A 17,435-nucleotide genomic window follows, 5' to 3' on the forward strand; every position below is an offset into this window, starting at 1 on the left:
GGTAGGTTGTTACACCTCCTATAAGAGTTCCCTGGGATGCAGTCTGAATGCTGCCCCTTTGACCTCGTCAGCTTGTAATGGCATCTCTCTTGGTATAAGAGGTTGCAGCTCCTGTACTTTGATGCGCCAGCCAGGATGAGATTCTTTAGTTTTGGCAGTCCAGTGAGCATAAGAGCTGCCCCAATTTTCAGTGACAAATTGACCAAACCAAACATGTTGTGCACAGGGTCTTGCAGTCTCAGTTCTCAGTCTTTTCATGGTAATCAATAGAAATAGAATAAAATAAAATGTGGAAAAGAAAATAACTTTTTTTAATTGGACTAACTTAATACATTTTTGATTAGCTTTCAAAGATAGCCCTTTGTCAGATCAGAAATAAGCAAATGTTGATAGATGACAGTATATACAAGTGAAACATCAATGCATTTCAATGACAGTCTAACAGGGTGAGGGGGTGGGTTAGGTGAGGGACAGGGAGGGCCAGGTGGATGAGGGACAGGGAGATATGCATAGTGATGAGGGTGACAAAGCTGTACAATTGTATGGTTTTTAATGGGCTAAAAAACCCAGATCTTTAAGTACTGTCTGGTGGGTGTCAAAATATTTAATCATTCTGACTTGAAAGGTCTTACGTTCCTGTATTGTTTTAAAGTTCCTTTTTAGTATTCTCACCATAAAATCATTGGTACAGTGTTCTGGTTTTGTGAAGTGCTGCCCAACAGAAGTGACATCTTGGTTGGTACTGGCATTTTTCATATGATGTCTGTGTAAATTAAATCTCTTCTTTAGCATCTGACTTGTTTCTCCAACGTAACACCCTTTGTCGCATTTTTTACACTGAATGATATTGGAAATACATTACATAAGTACATAAGTAATGCCACACTGGGAAAAGACCAAGGGTCCATCGAGCCCAGCATCCTGTCCATGACAGCGGCCAATCCAGGCCAAGGGCACCTGGCAAGCTTCCCAAATGTACAAACATTCTGTACATGTTATTCCTGGAATTGTGGATTTTTCCCAAGTCCATTTAGTAGCGGTTTATGGACTTGTCCTTTAGGAAACCGTCTAACCCCTTTTTAAACTCTGCCAAGCTAACTGCCTTCACCATGTTCGCCGGCAACAAATTCCAGAGTTTAATTACGCATTGGGCGAAGAAACATTTTCTCCGATTTGTTTTAAATTTACTACACTGTAGTTTCATTGCATGCCCCCTAGTCCTAGTATTTTTGGAAAGCATGAACAGACATTTCACATCCACCTGTTCCACTCCACTCATTATTTTATATCTCTATCATGTCTCCCCTCAGCCGTCTCTTCTCCAAGCTGAAAAGCCCTAGCCTCCTTAGTCTTTCTTCATAGGGAAGTTGTGCCATCCCCGCTATCATTTTAGTCGCCCTTCACTGCACCTTTTCCAATTCCACTATATCTTTCTTGAGATGCGACATTGGAAGATGAGCATATGAAGGATTCCTTTATGTTGAATATTTTTCCTTTGTGAATGACCGTGGGGTCCTGTGAAATGTTTTGGCATAGTTTGCAGCTGGATATATTGCAAGGATGTATGCCACTCTCTTCTTTTTGAGTTTGTGTTGGGAGCTTACTTCTCACTAGCTTGTGTTTTAAATCATCCTGTTAGACTGTCACTGAAATGCTTTGTTTCACTTTTATATATACGGTCATCTATCAACATTTGCTTATTTCTGATCTGATGAAGCTAATCAAAAAATGTATTAAGTTAGTCCAATAGAAAAGGTATCTTATTTTCTTTTCCATGTTTCATTTTATTCTATTTCTATTGATTACCTTTAAAAGTGGACTAACACAGCTACCAAATCAGTCTTTTCATGAAACTGACTGGCAATGTGCTTTCTCAACATTTGAGAGGCTACCTTTATAACTAGAGTAAATATTTTTCAGGGCAATGTATGTTCTCTCTTGATTGATTTGATCTGGGTGTAGTTCACGCCTTTTTTGCTGCTTGGGTGCATACACATACAGCATTCTTTCCCTTCTTTCCTGTTAGTACATGACATTTATAAAGAAAATGTACAAACCAATCCACAAGCAGCTGGACTGGGTTTTCTCACAGGGCTTCCTTGATGCGGGTCAGAAGTGCCTGGTGGTCACCTAGTTGCTGGCAATGAGCCTGGCTTTCGCTCTCAGGGCAATCCATGGAGGCAGGGCTTTGCATGGCTGGGACAGCTGGCACTCCACTTCTGTGCTCAGCTTCCTTTTATGCTTTTCCATGGTAGCTCAGCTCTCGGATACAATACCCTGATGCTGGATTGGCCTATGGCTTTTCTGGCACTTTCATTACTTTTCGTTGTATTGGTCAGCTTGCAATCCTTGTAGCATTGCTACCAGGGAGTGGGTGCCAAGATCTAGAGGTTGCTGTCAATAAGGAACTGTGGTGCAAATAGGCAGATTCTGGTGCTCCAGCTGGCGTTGTTTCTCAGCCTTGCTAATACCGACCAGTTCTAGGGCACAATCTCCCTGCCTCTTTGTGACTCCCTCAGCAGCCACACACTTCTGGCTTAGGTGTCATTTCAGCAGCTCAATGCTTACCTCCAAGTTGGGCAAGCTTACTCTTGGAGATAAGCTTTTGTTCAGAGAAAATCTGGGAGGTTGGTTATGGCTCTAGACTCCAAACCTCAGAGGTTGCAAGGCTCCCACCTTGAGCTCCAGTTGTTCCTCTGTGTCATCTTTGCAGTCGTGAGCCCAAGTGCTCCAGCCCACACACATCTAGCCTTCAGGGTTCCCGCTTCAACTTAGGATTACCGCTGTTTGAGCAGTCAGGATGGATTTGTCTTCAACTTCCAGGCCTCCCAGGGCCTTCTGTGCCTCCAAGGATTGGGTCCTGGTTGTCTCCTCGGATTTCAGTATAGTAGATCACCTCTGCAGGTTCTGTCAGGAGCAGAACAACCTTGCATCAGTCAGATGTGTCTTGACCATGCTGAAGCTGGGTTGCCAACTGGAGTTTTATTCCCATTCCACTGTGGCTTTTCTCTTGGATTATCTCTGCAAGCTCCAGTCCCAGTGGCGGCTAGTTCAAGCCACCTTGTGACCTACTACTACTTATTTCTATAGCGCTACTAGATGTACGCAGTTCTGTACACTTGAACATGAAGAGACAGTCCCTTCTTGACAGAGCTTACAATCTAATCAGGACAGACAAACAGGATAAGGGAAATACTTAAGGTGGGAATGATAAAACAGACATGGGTACTAAACAGGTGAATAGGGGTAAGTGTTACAGGTCAACATTTCATCTTGGGATCTTTGCAGTTAGTAATAGTTCGTCCCGTGGGAGAGTCTCCAACCTCCCTGGATCTCAAGGACCCGTGCTTTTATATTCCCTGGTCACCTCACAGAAGATTTCTCTGGTTCTGCACCTTGGAGGATATTATCCCTTAATGTTCATTTAGTATTTCCAAGGACACTTTTGTTTCAGGTCCTGGTGGAGGTGACTGCCTTCTTTCACAACCATCAGTGGCAGGCTCAGCCATGCTGACCCTTTGGCTGATTTTACAACTCTTAACTGTCATGAGTCTGTGATTTTCTTCCTAGATGGCTGTTTTTCTTCAATCCGTAGGTGTCATTCTATTTCTCCAAGAGGCGGTTGTTTCCACGGTACATCTTGGAGTATCTGGGATTGCTATTTTATATAGGCTTTGGGAAGTCTCGTCTTACCATTGTTCTCCAGCAGCACATTTACACCCAAGTCAAGTTCTTCTTTCTCTTCCAGGTTCCTTGAGTCTGTGAATATGTTCAAAGCCTAGGTGCAATGGCCTCTATTTTTGATGTGCTTCCATCTGCCAGATTCCACAGCAGATCACTGCGGTTCCTACTCAAAGGCCCCACTATAGTCTCCCTCTATGGGACCCTCCAAGTCCAGCTCAGCCATAGCTTGTGGTTCCAGCGCTGCTTTCCTCAGACATTTTGGAATTCTCTCTCTCGGTGGGCAGCTTTCCTCAGCTGCTGTGTTGCTAGGGAGTGCTTAGCTGGGTGTCACAAATTTCAGAGTTCTTCCAGGACGTCGACAGTTGACGTATTCCAGTGTTGCCAGATGTAGAGTCAAGGGTGGCATCTTTGGCAGATTTCTTGTATGTCTTGTTTCGGAGGCATCCAAGCAGGAGTCTTTGGCGGTCCCAGCCCATCCTGGACTATGCTTGCACCACTGGGTGACCGTTCCATTCTGTTGCAGCCTAGCACAGTGCTTTCTTACACACCCTTTTACAAGAAAATTGTTGGGCTTCGTGAAGTTGGCGAATGCTTTCGGTGGCTAACCGGCTCAGCATCTTCCGTCAGCTGGAGCTGAACGCTCCGGCTGTTGTGTTCTGCTCAACCTCATTCTAAAGATACCAGGTGCTATCGTCTGGGGCGGCCTAGTTTTAATCCCAGCACTGGGGATCAGTCCAAGCGGGATTTTGGAGCTTGTGCCTGCACCCTGTCAGGATACTCTGAATTTCTCCTGCTAGAGTGTTGGGACACTTCTTCCTACCTCTTTCTTTCTTCATGCATTTATTTTTTATTTTTATTACATTTGTACCCCGCGCTTTCCCACTCATGGCAGGCTCAATGCGGCTTATATGGGACAATGGAGGGTTAAGTTATTTGCCCAGAGTCACAAGGAGCTGCCTGTGCCTGAAGTGGGAATCGAACTCAGAGGGTTCTGCTTTTGATCTCAGTTGGCCTTTTGATTCTTCCTGCTAGGTAGATGTTCTCTTTGACCTTTGGCACTATTGAACAGTGACCACAAGTACCATTAGTCAGATCATTAGTTCTTGCTTAGCTCAGGACCTCTAAACCTCATAGGGCTTCTGCGACCCTGCTAGCTCCCTGGGTCAAGGAGGCTACCATGTCCATGTATTTGATAGTAGGTTAAGTACTTTCAGCTGAATTCAAGGTGTTGTGTAGCTGAACATTACCCATTTTTGGGACAGAACCTTCTGTTTTCCATAGAGGAAATATGTAGGGCAATGGTCTGGTGGCCTTGCACACTTTCTCCAGACCCTACGCTTTGGCTTTCTCCATTCGGTCGGCTGCCTCTTTTGGAGTATCAATACTGTCCTGCGGGAATTTTCAAGTCTCTGGATTCATCTGCTACTGACGCTAAGGCATGAAAAATTGTCTTACCTGATAATTTTCCTCCTTTAGTTGCAGCAGATGAATCCAGAGTCCCACTCTGTTTGATTTTTGAGAGCTCCTATCAGTTCTCTTTTGGACCATGCTTCTCCATTGTTACTTTTTAGTGGGATGCTTGTAATCAATTTACATCTTTGCAGTTTTTGGCTTATCAAGTTTCCCTATGGGGAAGGAGAAGTGTTATAATTCTGTTTCCTACTGGTTTGCTATGAGAAATACTGACTGAACGAGGAGCATTCCATCCTATAAGATGGTGCAATTCAGCAAATGGTGTGCTGGAGCCAGCTCGCAAGAGCCGGTTGTTACATTTTTAAAGCTCTTCAAGCCAGTTGTTCTGGCAGGCAAGCCGGCTCCCAGGGGCGGCGCAACCCGGCGGTAAGCGAGGTAAGCATGGCAGGAGGGCGCCACAAGCCATGCTGCTTACCTAACCTCCTGCCGCCCTGCCTTCTGACGTCATTTTCTCTTTCCGCATGGGCGGGACACTGACAGGAAACGAAGGAAAGGCTAGAGACGGGCAGGGCTTTCACTGATGCAGCCACTGCGAAGGAGGTAAATAAAAGATTTAAACCACGCAGGGTGGCAGGAGCAAAAAGAGGGATGTTGGGGGAAGAAGAGGGCGGGCAGGTGGTTATGGGAGGGAGGAGCATCGAAGCCATCGATGGATGGGAGGGCAGGGCCCAGGGAGAGAGAAGAAATTGCTGGACGTGCAGGGGAGGGCAGTGGAGAGGAGAATTGCTGGATATGGATGGACGGGAGGGCAGTGGAGAGAGGAGAATTGCTGAATATGGATGGATAGATGGGTGGAGGGCAGGGGAGAGGACAGTTGCTGGACATGGGTGGATAGATGGATTGAGGGCAGGGGGAGGACAATTGCTGGACATGGGTGGATGGAGGGGAGGGCAGGGGAGAGGAGAGTTACTGGACATGGGTGGATGGAGGGGAGGGCAGGGGAGTGTTTCAGGACATGGAGGGGAGGGCAGGAGAAATTCTGGACATGGATGGAGGGGAGGGAAGACAGGAAGGAGATGCACATGGATGGGAGGGGAAGGGAGAGAGAGAAGAAATGCTGGATATGGATGGAGGGGAGGGAATTGAGATGAACATGAATGGAGGGGAGAAAGGAGAAATGCTGGACATGGATGGAGGAGTGGGAAGGGAGAGAAGAAATGCTGGGCATGGAGGGAAGAGAAAGGAAGGAGATGAGGGAAAAGGAAGAGAGAAAAACTGCACATGGATGGAGAAAATAGGCAGAAGCTGGATCCACTGGACAGTCAAGTCTGCGGAGGACCCAGCTTTTACTTATGGAGGGCAAGAAATGAAGAAGAAAGGAGGAAAGAAAAGAAATAAATGTTAAGGAAGCCCTGGAAACGGAGTCAAGGGAACAGATAGAGAGCAGCAGAATCAGAAAAAGTCACCAGACAACAAAGGTAGAAAAAATCATTTTATTTTCATATGTCCACTTTGAGAATTTACATCTGCTATCATATTTTGCAATGTATAGCAACGTGTTTTTCTGGTATTGTGCTGCATGCAGAGTCTAACTTCTTAGGATTTCAGGTTAATTTTTGAAGAATTTGAATAGGGGCTATCTCTGTTCTGCATGTATGACTGCAAAGCCTAGTGTCTGAATAGGAATCTGTTAGGTTCTGAGATTTTGATAACACATTGGTTTTCAGAGTTGGCAAAACTGTCTGTTCTCCTAATTCCTGCTCTGTTTGCTAATTTGGTTTGTGTCATTTTGGGTATACTGCAGAGATTATTTTTTTCTCCTGGTAAAGATCTTCTAAAACAGACATCATGTTATGAGAATCAGGTTCTCAGCGTTAAGTTTATATTTATTTACGTATTTGTGGCATTTTATCCCACATTAACCATGAATTAGATTGGAACCTGGGAGCATTTAAATTTTTTTTTTTTCTGGAGAAAGTAATGCATTGCTGCCGCCCCCCCCCCCCCCCCCCAAGGCTCTCTCCCTGCCTATAGCCAGCTCTGCAATTGGGGGGGGGGGGGGCGCAGAGGTGGATCAGGGAGAGAGTCTGTTAAACATTTACCAGTACACCACTGAATTCAGCCCTGTCAATCTCCACCTGCTGGTAGATGGACACAACCCACAAGTCTCTGGCTTCATCTGCTGTGACTAAAGGAAAGAAAATTATCAGGTTGACGTATTTCATTCTCATATCTTTCCAGACATGACTGCTCAGTATTTTGTGTTGTGCAGATTTTAATCACTTTTATAAATTTTGTTTATTTCAGAGCATTTATAAAGAAGTTTTCTGTTGTATCGGATGCTATTCCTGATCTTCACCCCGGGCAAGAGATATTTCATTTGTCTGACTCTGGTCAACTTTTCAATCAGCATACACTTAACCTGAAAAATTATGGATTTAATGCACAGACTGCTGAAGAAAAGCTTCTCCTTAAGTAAGGATCTATAGTAGTGGAACTCCTGTTTTCTTGCTGTGTTTCCTTAATCACTGTGGTTGCATTCCCTACTCCTTTTCATTCTTTCTTTAACTGCACAGCTATCCTGAAGTGATTGGGGGAAAAAATGAAGTGAGTATTGGAAGTAAGTTAGTTCGACTGAGGAGACCATTTACAATCTACTGGTGCACTTGTTAACAGGAACTTTTCCTCTTAGGCATACCTTGCCTCCCTTTACCTGCAGGAAGTTTGCTGCCTTTAACTTTAGCCTGACCTACATTGTTTATGTAGCGCTATAGAAATGCTAAATAGTAGTAGTTTATTACACACGATATACCGCCTTTCTGTAGATACAGTCAAAGTGGAGAAGGGCTATAAATTGCGAAACCTACCAATAACTTGGCCATTTCACTGTGGACAAGGTTATTTGATCTTAATTTTATTTATCATGAGAATCCAGGAAATTGTGGTAAAATTGAGTGCACAGTTATGCTAGGGTTTGTTTGTTTTTTACATCCTTTTTACTAATATTGGGTTCATGACGATAGTTGATAAGCAGTACTTCTGTTTTAGTATAAATCTTAGATGGGGCGTGACCTTCAACTTTTTTCAAATGTCTGCTTGGTCCTCTCTAATTATATAGTTCTAGTGTTTGTATAATCAAACATTTGTATTGGAATTGGGAAGGGAGGAGCAGGGGAGTATATTGCTTATGTGACTTGATGGCAGATCTTTCTTTTTTGCCAAACTTATGTAACGTAAAATAAGCTTTTGGTGCACCGTATTTTCCTGTTTTATAACCTAACTCTTTCTTTTCCAGCTTAGGAAAAGCTCAGCAACTTATTTTAATATCTCAAGGCTTTATCAGCCTGATTTACCGGTTTGTTCCCTGCCCAGTATCTGTTTTGAGGTGGTTATTTCAGGTAAGGCTTGGATTTATTGCTGTTTGTGTGTGTATTGGAGGGGTGTGGGGAAGGGTTTACATTTTATATATGGTTATTGTAGGTGCAATACAGAACACACTACAGGTACCTGACAGTATAAATTCTGAAAGAAATGGGTCTCGGACAAGACTAACATTAGTGGTTGAAGTGTCAGAAGCAAATGTGTGCCCGTTATCCTTGGATCCAATCTATTATACCCAAATAATACAAAAACCTTAACTCCACAACCAAGTACTATAAAAATAGTGCAATTATTTTATTTACAATAGCAACTGATATCGTCAGGCAGGAATAAATGCAAAGAGTCTCATCATAGAAATAGCTCAGAGTAAATGCACATCCCCTTAAGGCTCTTAAACCCATCACGCTGCACAAAAGGTACATAGCAAAACACACAACCTTGGATGATGCAGATGTCTAGGAGCTAGCAGAAGGTTCCTCATTCAGGTCAGCAGATGCAGGCTACACTTCGGATGGAATCCAACAGTAAAACCCCCAATCTTAGTTTGCAGCCTCTCTTATCGTGAAAAGAGCCTAACTGCAGCTGGGTGATCACATGTATACCTGGCCTTGCTGTCAATGCATAACATGTTTGGTTCACATATTGTGGCTCTAAGGGCCACAGTATTGTCCCACTGGCACCACATTGAAGAGCCCTTTAACCTCAAGGTCAGTGCTTCAGCGAATCAAAACATTACATCACATTCAGAACCGAGCCGTTCTTAGCAGAGAGTGCACTATTCATAACCACAACATCTTGTTGCACTCTGCTTCTCCAGCCATTGTCGACTCAGTTACCAAGGGAATTTCCAGCAGTCCTAGGAGATTTTAATACTGCAAGTCCTGCAGTACTGCAACAGGCTTCAGCAAGGAAAGATGAAGTTGACCAAAGGGCAGTTCTAAAGTTCAGGTTTAAAAGCTGAACAGTACCATGTAGCGCTGCACATACTACTTTCATGTAGGGCCAATTATGTTTCCACAGTTATAACCATAAGTATAATTTTCCTCGAGTGAGATTTACAAAACTAGAAAAACACTGTGTTGGTGTATTCATTCAGTTGCAAGTAGAAAATCATGACCTTAGCAGGAGTGGCAAAAATGTAAACACTGGCTAAATGTTTTAGGAACTGGGGAAAATTTTGTCTCCAAGTTGTTATTTGCCTTTTTGATTGTGGTTTGTTCTCCCCATTTCTGTAGCCTCTTCACCACCCCCCACCCCCACCTTCTTCTATCCATCTGCATTTCTACATTACTCCTGCCGGAATTCTGCACCAAAAATATTCAAAATTCTGCACACAATTTTGCAAATTCTGCAAGTGTGTCATAATATAAACAATATTATAGCCTGCCTCCCTGCACATAGATACCATCCATATATTTTTCCATTCCTCCTCCCTGTACTTATAGCACCCACTTTTTTCAAGCCCCCCCTTTCTGCACCTACACATAGCATCCACCTTGTCCTTTTTTCCAGCTCCCCACTGCATCTACATACCATCCATAGTTGTTTTCCAGCCCCGCACCCACCTGCACTCACCAGTGAGCTAAGATGAGGAGGAGCTGCATTAGGAGTACCTCTTTGGAGCAGGAAAATCCCACTCTTTCCTTCCTGTTGCAGCTGCTCTGGGCCGGTACCTGCCATTTCTTCCAAATAGCCACCGAGATTTCCTGTGCCAGCCTCATGAGATTACTGCTTGAAGTCTTGGCAGTCATTTTGAAGAAGCAGCGGTGCCAGCCCAGAGCAGCTGCAGCAGGCAGGAAAGAGTGGGGTTATTTCCTACCCTGAGACCACCAGGGGTGTTAAGGTAGGCCTTGGGAGGGCTCACAGGGGCAGCGGGCCAGCCAGCATTCCTGGCGTAAATTCTGCATGAAAAATTGCAAATGCTGCACAGCTGGGTAATTCTGCAGAAATTCTGTGTTTCGCAGGATTATGGCAGGAGTACTAAGTGCATGTTGGGCAAGTCAACTTGGGTGATGTTGACTTCCCTATAATAACTACCAGGCACCAATATTTAGGAAACTTTGGCCATGGGAACTTCCCTGGTTCTAAGTGTTATGAGGGTCAAAAAAGCTGCTCCTTTTGATGCTATGAGCATTGTAGTGAAAACACAAATGAAAGCTCCTGGCTAATCTGTACAAACTGAAAGTGAGCTACTGTTTCCTCCTTTAGTCAGGAGATTTAGGAAAAATACTATGCATTACATTATGATGGGCTTTTGTTCTCTGCTTTGGGAAGGAGGATATATTTAGAGATTTTGTTGGTGGTGGTGGTTTTTAACCTAGCCTGATTGTTTTTTTTTTTTCCTTGAGCAATTTTGATTTCCTGAGGCCACCTACAGTTAGCACTTAGGAGTGTTATCCACATGGACTACCATCAAGACATGTTTTAGTGTTAACACCTTTTAGTAGTAACTAGGTTTCATTGCTTAAAATAGGACCTGTATTAAAATGGCACGAGTTGGTGGTACAATAACATGCCTTTATAGCTCACGATGATTACACCGCTAAGTTATAATAAATCCTTCCCTGAAGGATTGGGAGAGAGACTTCAGAGTCACAAGGAGCATTAGTGAATGTAGTTGGATTTTGGATACTGGTTTTCAGCCCATTTCTGTGCCTAGTAGGCCACTCCGTCATACAGAATGTTTCAAATTTACAGTGTTTCTTGTAAATATGACTGAATATTGAGATAGTTGTATGTTTCTTTCCATAAATGTGCTTTTTGTATTTTTTTTTTTCCCTTACCAGATGATGTCGGTTCAGTTGGACTACATTGTTTCAGTACAGATTTTAAAAACATTGATTGATGTTACCGTTGCTAATTGTGAGTATCCAAACAAGTGATACTTGAAGCTGATGTGGAAAGAGGCTTTTATTCTTGTTTAACTATATTGTTATACATTCTGTGGTGCTAAGCGACTGAGATATTGGTTAAAAAGAGGAAAGAGAGACCTTCAGTGTACAAAGGCTTACCTGGAATTTTTGAAATTCGAACTGTATTTAGAAGCAAGATTCTTCATAATATTTTCTTTTATTATTGCTAGGTGTCTTCTAATATTCAACATATTATTAATTTTAATAATGTGTACATTTTTTATAGCCATGCTGCCTACACATATGTAGGGGAATATGTATAAATTTCAGTCCCTGGGACAAATTTTCAGTTCATGGTGTACTGTTTTTCTTGTATTGATGTGACACATGCTGTAGCTTTGATAGATCAGCATGCATGTTATCTTTTCCATGAAGCCTGTGGGATGCAGGAGTGATTTATATTTGTGTTTAGTATGTGGTTGAAATGGTATACTTAGGGGCTCATTTTCAAAGCATTTAGACTTACAAATTTCCACAGTAACCAATGGAACTTTGTAAGTCTAAGTGCTTTGAAAATATGCCTCTTAATGATATTATTTTATGTCACTGTAATAAGATTTGATTGGTTATTAGTTTATAATTTAATATGTATGTAAGAACGCCACTTAGATAATACGGATTATCAATAAAATGTTTTTATTATTTATCTTAAATCTGTTAAAAAAGAAGGGCTAAAGGTCTATCACAAAATGCCTAGCCACACGTCTGGGGTTACCCACGGCCATTTAGAGGGTCTATCCCCAGCACAGCTCAGGTCCGCCTGCACCTGCCACTCGTGCTCTTCACTAGCACCCTCCTCCCACTGTCTGGGTCACATCCGCCTCTGGGCGAGTCTCCCACTCTCAAAGTATCCCTAGTGATTTCTAGGTTACTGGAGGCCACACTCCCAGTGGTCTCGCAGACCCAACACACAAACCACCAGGATTCTTTATCGGTCCAGACAAAGAGGCAATAAACTAAATTGTTAATGTGCAATCAGCAAACAATAACAGGTAACTGAAACATGGATCAATTATAACACTAACTAATCATCTGTTTACTTTTAAGTGCCTGGGAAGATCAGGACATATAGTTGCTCAGAAGTTATCAAGTGTAACTGTCTACAGGGCCTTAGCAAAGAGATCAGTTTCTTTCTTTACAGCAGAGAAATACCACCTGCTGGCCAAATAGGAGAAATACACTTCAAGACATATTTAATGCAAGAAAATATCCAATACATTTTACAGGCGTAAAACACTGTTTTTTCACACATAATAATATAGCAGTTAATTTTAGAGCATGTCATTCCACTGTCAGGACCAAGGTATGTTACTGCAAAGCAAAGGAAATGTACTTAACTGGATCAAAGGCTTTCTAACCACCAGAACTTATTAAGTAGAATCAAAGTCAAACATACCACCGTGGAAAGCAGTCTGCGGAGTACCTCAAGGATCACCATTATCACCAATACTCTTCAACATGATGATGATTCCACTGGCACAGTCCTTATCCAACTGAGGCCTTAACCCATTCATTTACGCAGATGATGTTACAATATACATCCCCTTCAGACATGATCTGACAGAAATAACCAACAAAATCAACGCTATTCTGAACATCATGGACTCCTGGGCAAACTCATTCCAACTGAAACTGAATACCGAAAAAACACATTGCCTCATCCTCTCCTCTCCATATAACAAATACAAATCCACAACCATAAATACTCCAGGACATACCCTCCCTACCTCGGACAGTTTGAAAATACTCGGTGTCACACTCGATTGCAACCTTACCCTCGACAGTCAAGAAAACTCTGTAACAAAGAAAATGTTCTATTCAATGTGGAAGCTCAAACGATTAAAACCTTTCTTCCCAAGAGCAACTTTTCGATACCTAATACAATCAATGGTCCTAAGCCATGAAGATTATTGCAATGGAATCTACGCGGGCTGCAAAGAACAACTCATAAAAAAACTCCACACAGCCCAAAATTCAGCAGCCAGGCTGATATTCGGCAAAACATGCTTTCGAAAGTGCCAAACCCCTCTGAGAAAAGTTGCATTGGCTCCCAATCAAACGGATCATCTTCAAATTCCGCACCTTAGTCCACAAAATCATATACAGTGTAGTCCCAGAATACATGACAGACCTCATAGACTTACCAATAAGAAACAGTCAGATCATCGAGATCCTACCTAAACCTACACTACCCAAATTGCAAAGGACTGAAATACAAAACAACTTATGCAGCCGGCTTCTCTTACATACGCGCACAACTATGGAATGGGCTCCCAAAAGCTGTGAAAACAATCCATGACCACTTGAACTTCAGGAAATCACTAAAAACCAACCTCTTCAAAAAGGCCTACCCCAGCGACCCCACGTAACCCTCTTCACCTACCAACACAGCATGACTATGATCGCACAGGACTACACGCAATCTTCATCCATTTCGACCCTCCACTTATACCTCATACGACCACTATACAACTTTGTATTTGTGATCCACCGACTGGGCAAACGCCTTTGACGGTACTATGTAAGCCACATTGAGCCTGCAAATAGATGGGCCCAGACAGCTTCATGGAACGTTCCATGAAGCTGCCTGGGCCGTGCCTCCATTCTGATTGGCTGTGCCTGGGACTGAAGTCTCGGATGACATCATCCAGAGAGCCCAAGCAATAGCAGTGCGAGTCGATCTGCAGCTTGCCACCCCGCACGCCAACACCAGCCCGCACGCCCAGCAGCACGAGTTGACCTGCAGCCCGCCCCATCAAAACAAATAGCACAGAAAAGCCATAAAATCTCACACAGACAACATAAGCCTGATCCCCTCCTCCTCGAACAGTGCTAAATACAGTAGGGATAATTCCTGCGCGTCTTTAGATTAATTCAACACGCACCACTAAGCCAGGGGATTGGGGGACGGATGAGACCTTGAGACAGCTGAGTGGGGGTAGCGGGGCGCTTGCGCAGTACTCATCCGACTCGGAAAGTGGTGGGAGGCACTGACAGATTGTGCTTCGTCCAGCACCACAGTTGGAACTCAACGGGAGGGAGAGGTATGCATTTTACATCGAGTCCTGCAGTCGAGAGAGTAGTGCACCGCACTTGCAGCCCTGCAATGCCTCTCAGGGGCTCAGGCTGCAGCCGATATCGCGCTGCCTAGAGGGAGATGTGTGGGCACCGAGCTGGGGACCCTGGACTGCACCCTGTGATATGGAAGGCGCGGGGCAGTAGCTGCAGCGACGGCCATTGGAGCGTGAAGGGCTCGAGGCGGCACAGGAGAGAGTGGCTCGTGAGCCGAGGAGTCTTCCTCTGCTCCCTCCTGCTCAGTGTTTGCTGCACCGCCGGCATCCTGCAGCAGCCCGGTGAGCTCCGCGCGCGCTGGAACCTGCTTATTGTGCGTGTGTTCGTGAGGGTTTGGAGGCAGCGCTGCTGTTCAGGTGGCCGACGGGAGATCAAGCAAGCAAAGCTCTTTTAATCTGCTTTTGTGTGTGTGTGTGTGGGGGGGGGGGGGTTGGTTTTTGTCCTTTCTTTTTCTTTTCTTTTCTTTGCTTTTGTTTTCCATGAACGTTCGATGAAGCTGCCCAGGCACAGCCAATCAGAATGGAAGCACGGGCCCAGGCAGCTTCGAGGAATGTTTATGGTGCAAATTATTATATAGGATTTATTTTTAATCCCCCAATAACGGCTACCAAATTTCACTGACAGACTTATAGGCATAGTACCCCATAAAACCTGAGAGGAAGGTGGGCCATAGCCCTCAGTACATAGGTCAGGTTTCAGCTACAGAAGACCACCCAAAGATGGGGATCTTGTGCGATTTTCCTCTCCAGAGGAAAGTATTTCATCTTTTGGAATAGTGAGAGATTTCTTTAGCTATCTATTATTGTCATTTGTGTCAAGTGTGGGGAAATTTAAATATCTGGTTTTCATTTCATTTTATTTATATCTCTTCAGTTTCCACACATGAATCTCGGTGTAAACCATGGACTCCATCCTTATCAGATATAACAGCTGTGATTGTCAATATGGGAGTTAGTTTCAAGACTTTGTTCCCCTTGCAGCATCTTCAGCCAGATTTTAACAAGGAGGATATCATGTAAGTGTTGAATTTGCTCAGATTAGCGTACTATACAGTACAGGGTTACCAACCTTTTAAACTTAGGATTGTCAGATTTTTACTTGCTCTTTTTTTTTTTTGGTTAGACATACATTTCACTATTTGCATATAGCTGGAATTATGCATTAGCATTGTAAAGCAATTATGGCTCAACAATAAGTTTGTGCAGCGCTGCGTATGCCTTGTAGCGCTATAGAAATGCTAAATAGTAGTAGTAGTAAGTTGAATGTTACTGTGTTTTTAATCTTACTGTTTTTAAGGTATTCCAGAAGGATAGCCATGTGAATCTGGATTTTCAAAAAATGAAAAGGCTTGGAAGCATTTTATAGGCTATAACCTATTTTGAGGCAGGACAAAATGGACTTGTGTACCTGTAATGTCATGCGTTTGATTGGATTGTGTATAAGGTTATCATCAGTATCTCTTGTTTATAGTAGTTCCCTTAGAACAGGAGCTGGTCCAGTAGCCTCTATGAAGGTATAGGGGAGGCTGACATTTATGTGCCAGATGGGGTTGAGGTGGGCTCCAGACCAGCCCTGGCACTTTCAGATCATGGCCGTGGTGGCAGAATCATTGTGCCAAAACAGCACAGCAGCAATCATTGAATTTTATCTGGCTTAACAATTTCTCCTCCTGCCATTGTGCTGCCTTATCTCCAGGCTCAGGTTTCAACTCCATTATGGTACCTCATGCTCAAATCTGTTTTGTGCTTGTAAATGGTTAACTACTATGATGTAAATTTTTTTTAAATTTTTTGAAAACTCTTCAGCTTTTATAAGCATACCACATTTCAACAACATGTACCTCGGAAAAAAAATGCTCAATCCACTAAACAATTCCCACCCCACTTCCTACATTTTACAAATCAAAATGAAAATTAACAATTATGATGTAAATATTTTTAAATAGTATAAGTTTAAACTATTTACATTCTTATTGTATGCCAATACTTAGTATCAACCTCCTGAGTGAGGCCATATAATTTAAGCATGTCACTCATGACATCTTTACAGACATAAAATGGAATTGTTTTTATGGATGTTTCTACTGACTCAACAAATTTACCATCACATGGAAACCCCGGAACAGTGCAATATTTAAGAGCTATGATTGGCTGATGGAATATGTAGGTCTGTACTGTTAGTGGTTACAACAGCAGCACTAATAAATACTGAAAACAATTCAGCTTGTAGAGTTAATAGACTAAATCATTAAGACCTCTTTCAGGCTTGTTTAATTTGAAAAAATTAACAGCCATCTCCATTTCATTATGTAGCGTCCTACTGTTCCAGAACCTGTGGGGTGGTTGTGTCCATCAAGCAACAGGTTGATATAGAGACCTGAAAACTGAACTGAGACATCTCTCTTGGCATTCAGTTCAGCTCCTCAGTATTTTCTATCTCCAGCAGGTGAATGGACATACTCTTTAGCCTCTGATTGAGTAGTTTTCTCCTGGTCCATTTGGTCAGCTGGTCCCCAGTTGAGTTTTATGGGAGGCTTACATTTCCAGTGTCATATCTGAAGGTCCTCATACCCTGTCTCTGGTTTCCCATGAATTTGCATCTTCCCTCCCTTCAGCTCTCCCCTGTTTCATGTGGATCTGTCCTTTCCAGTACAACAACCTTAAAAAAAATAAAAAAGAGAAGAAAAGAGGTTTACTTGAGATTGTGGGACAGAGTATCCGCCCTGATCCTTTCTCATCTGGGGTAATACTTGTGGAGACTGTGAGCTTGGTGGGAGCAGCAGACAGTGGTAACTTTGACTGAAGTTTGACTCAGGACCACTTGGAGGGCTGCAAATTCTACTTGGTGCAGGGGAGGGATCCTGACTCACCCCTTGGGACCGCATGGTGTGGTGCTTGTGACAGTTAAGATGAATGATGACTCCGGAGGCAATTAAGCAGTTTTCCCACTGTGAGGCCTGCCAGCTGGCATCAG

The 17,435-nt window shown here is 43.3% G+C and overlaps 1 protein-coding gene across 1 annotated transcript in view; it reads left to right on the forward strand.

Moving 5' to 3' along the window:
• Positions 1–17,435, forward strand: part of LOC115470002 (SMC5-SMC6 complex localization factor protein 2-like) — a gene marked incomplete at its 5' end in the record, with an annotated part of 119,785 nt that overhangs the window by 50,309 nt on the left and 52,041 nt on the right. Inside the window, 4 exon segments of the mRNA XM_030202835.1 lie at positions 7,405–7,572; positions 8,393–8,495; positions 11,265–11,340; positions 15,336–15,477. Coding sequence (XP_030058695.1) covers positions 7,405–7,572; positions 8,393–8,495; positions 11,265–11,340; positions 15,336–15,477 — 489 coding nt within the window.

Source organism: Microcaecilia unicolor, chromosome 5, assembly GCF_901765095.1.
Source record: "Microcaecilia unicolor chromosome 5, aMicUni1.1, whole genome shotgun sequence".
Taxonomy (NCBI): domain Eukaryota; kingdom Metazoa; phylum Chordata; class Amphibia; order Gymnophiona; family Siphonopidae; genus Microcaecilia; species Microcaecilia unicolor.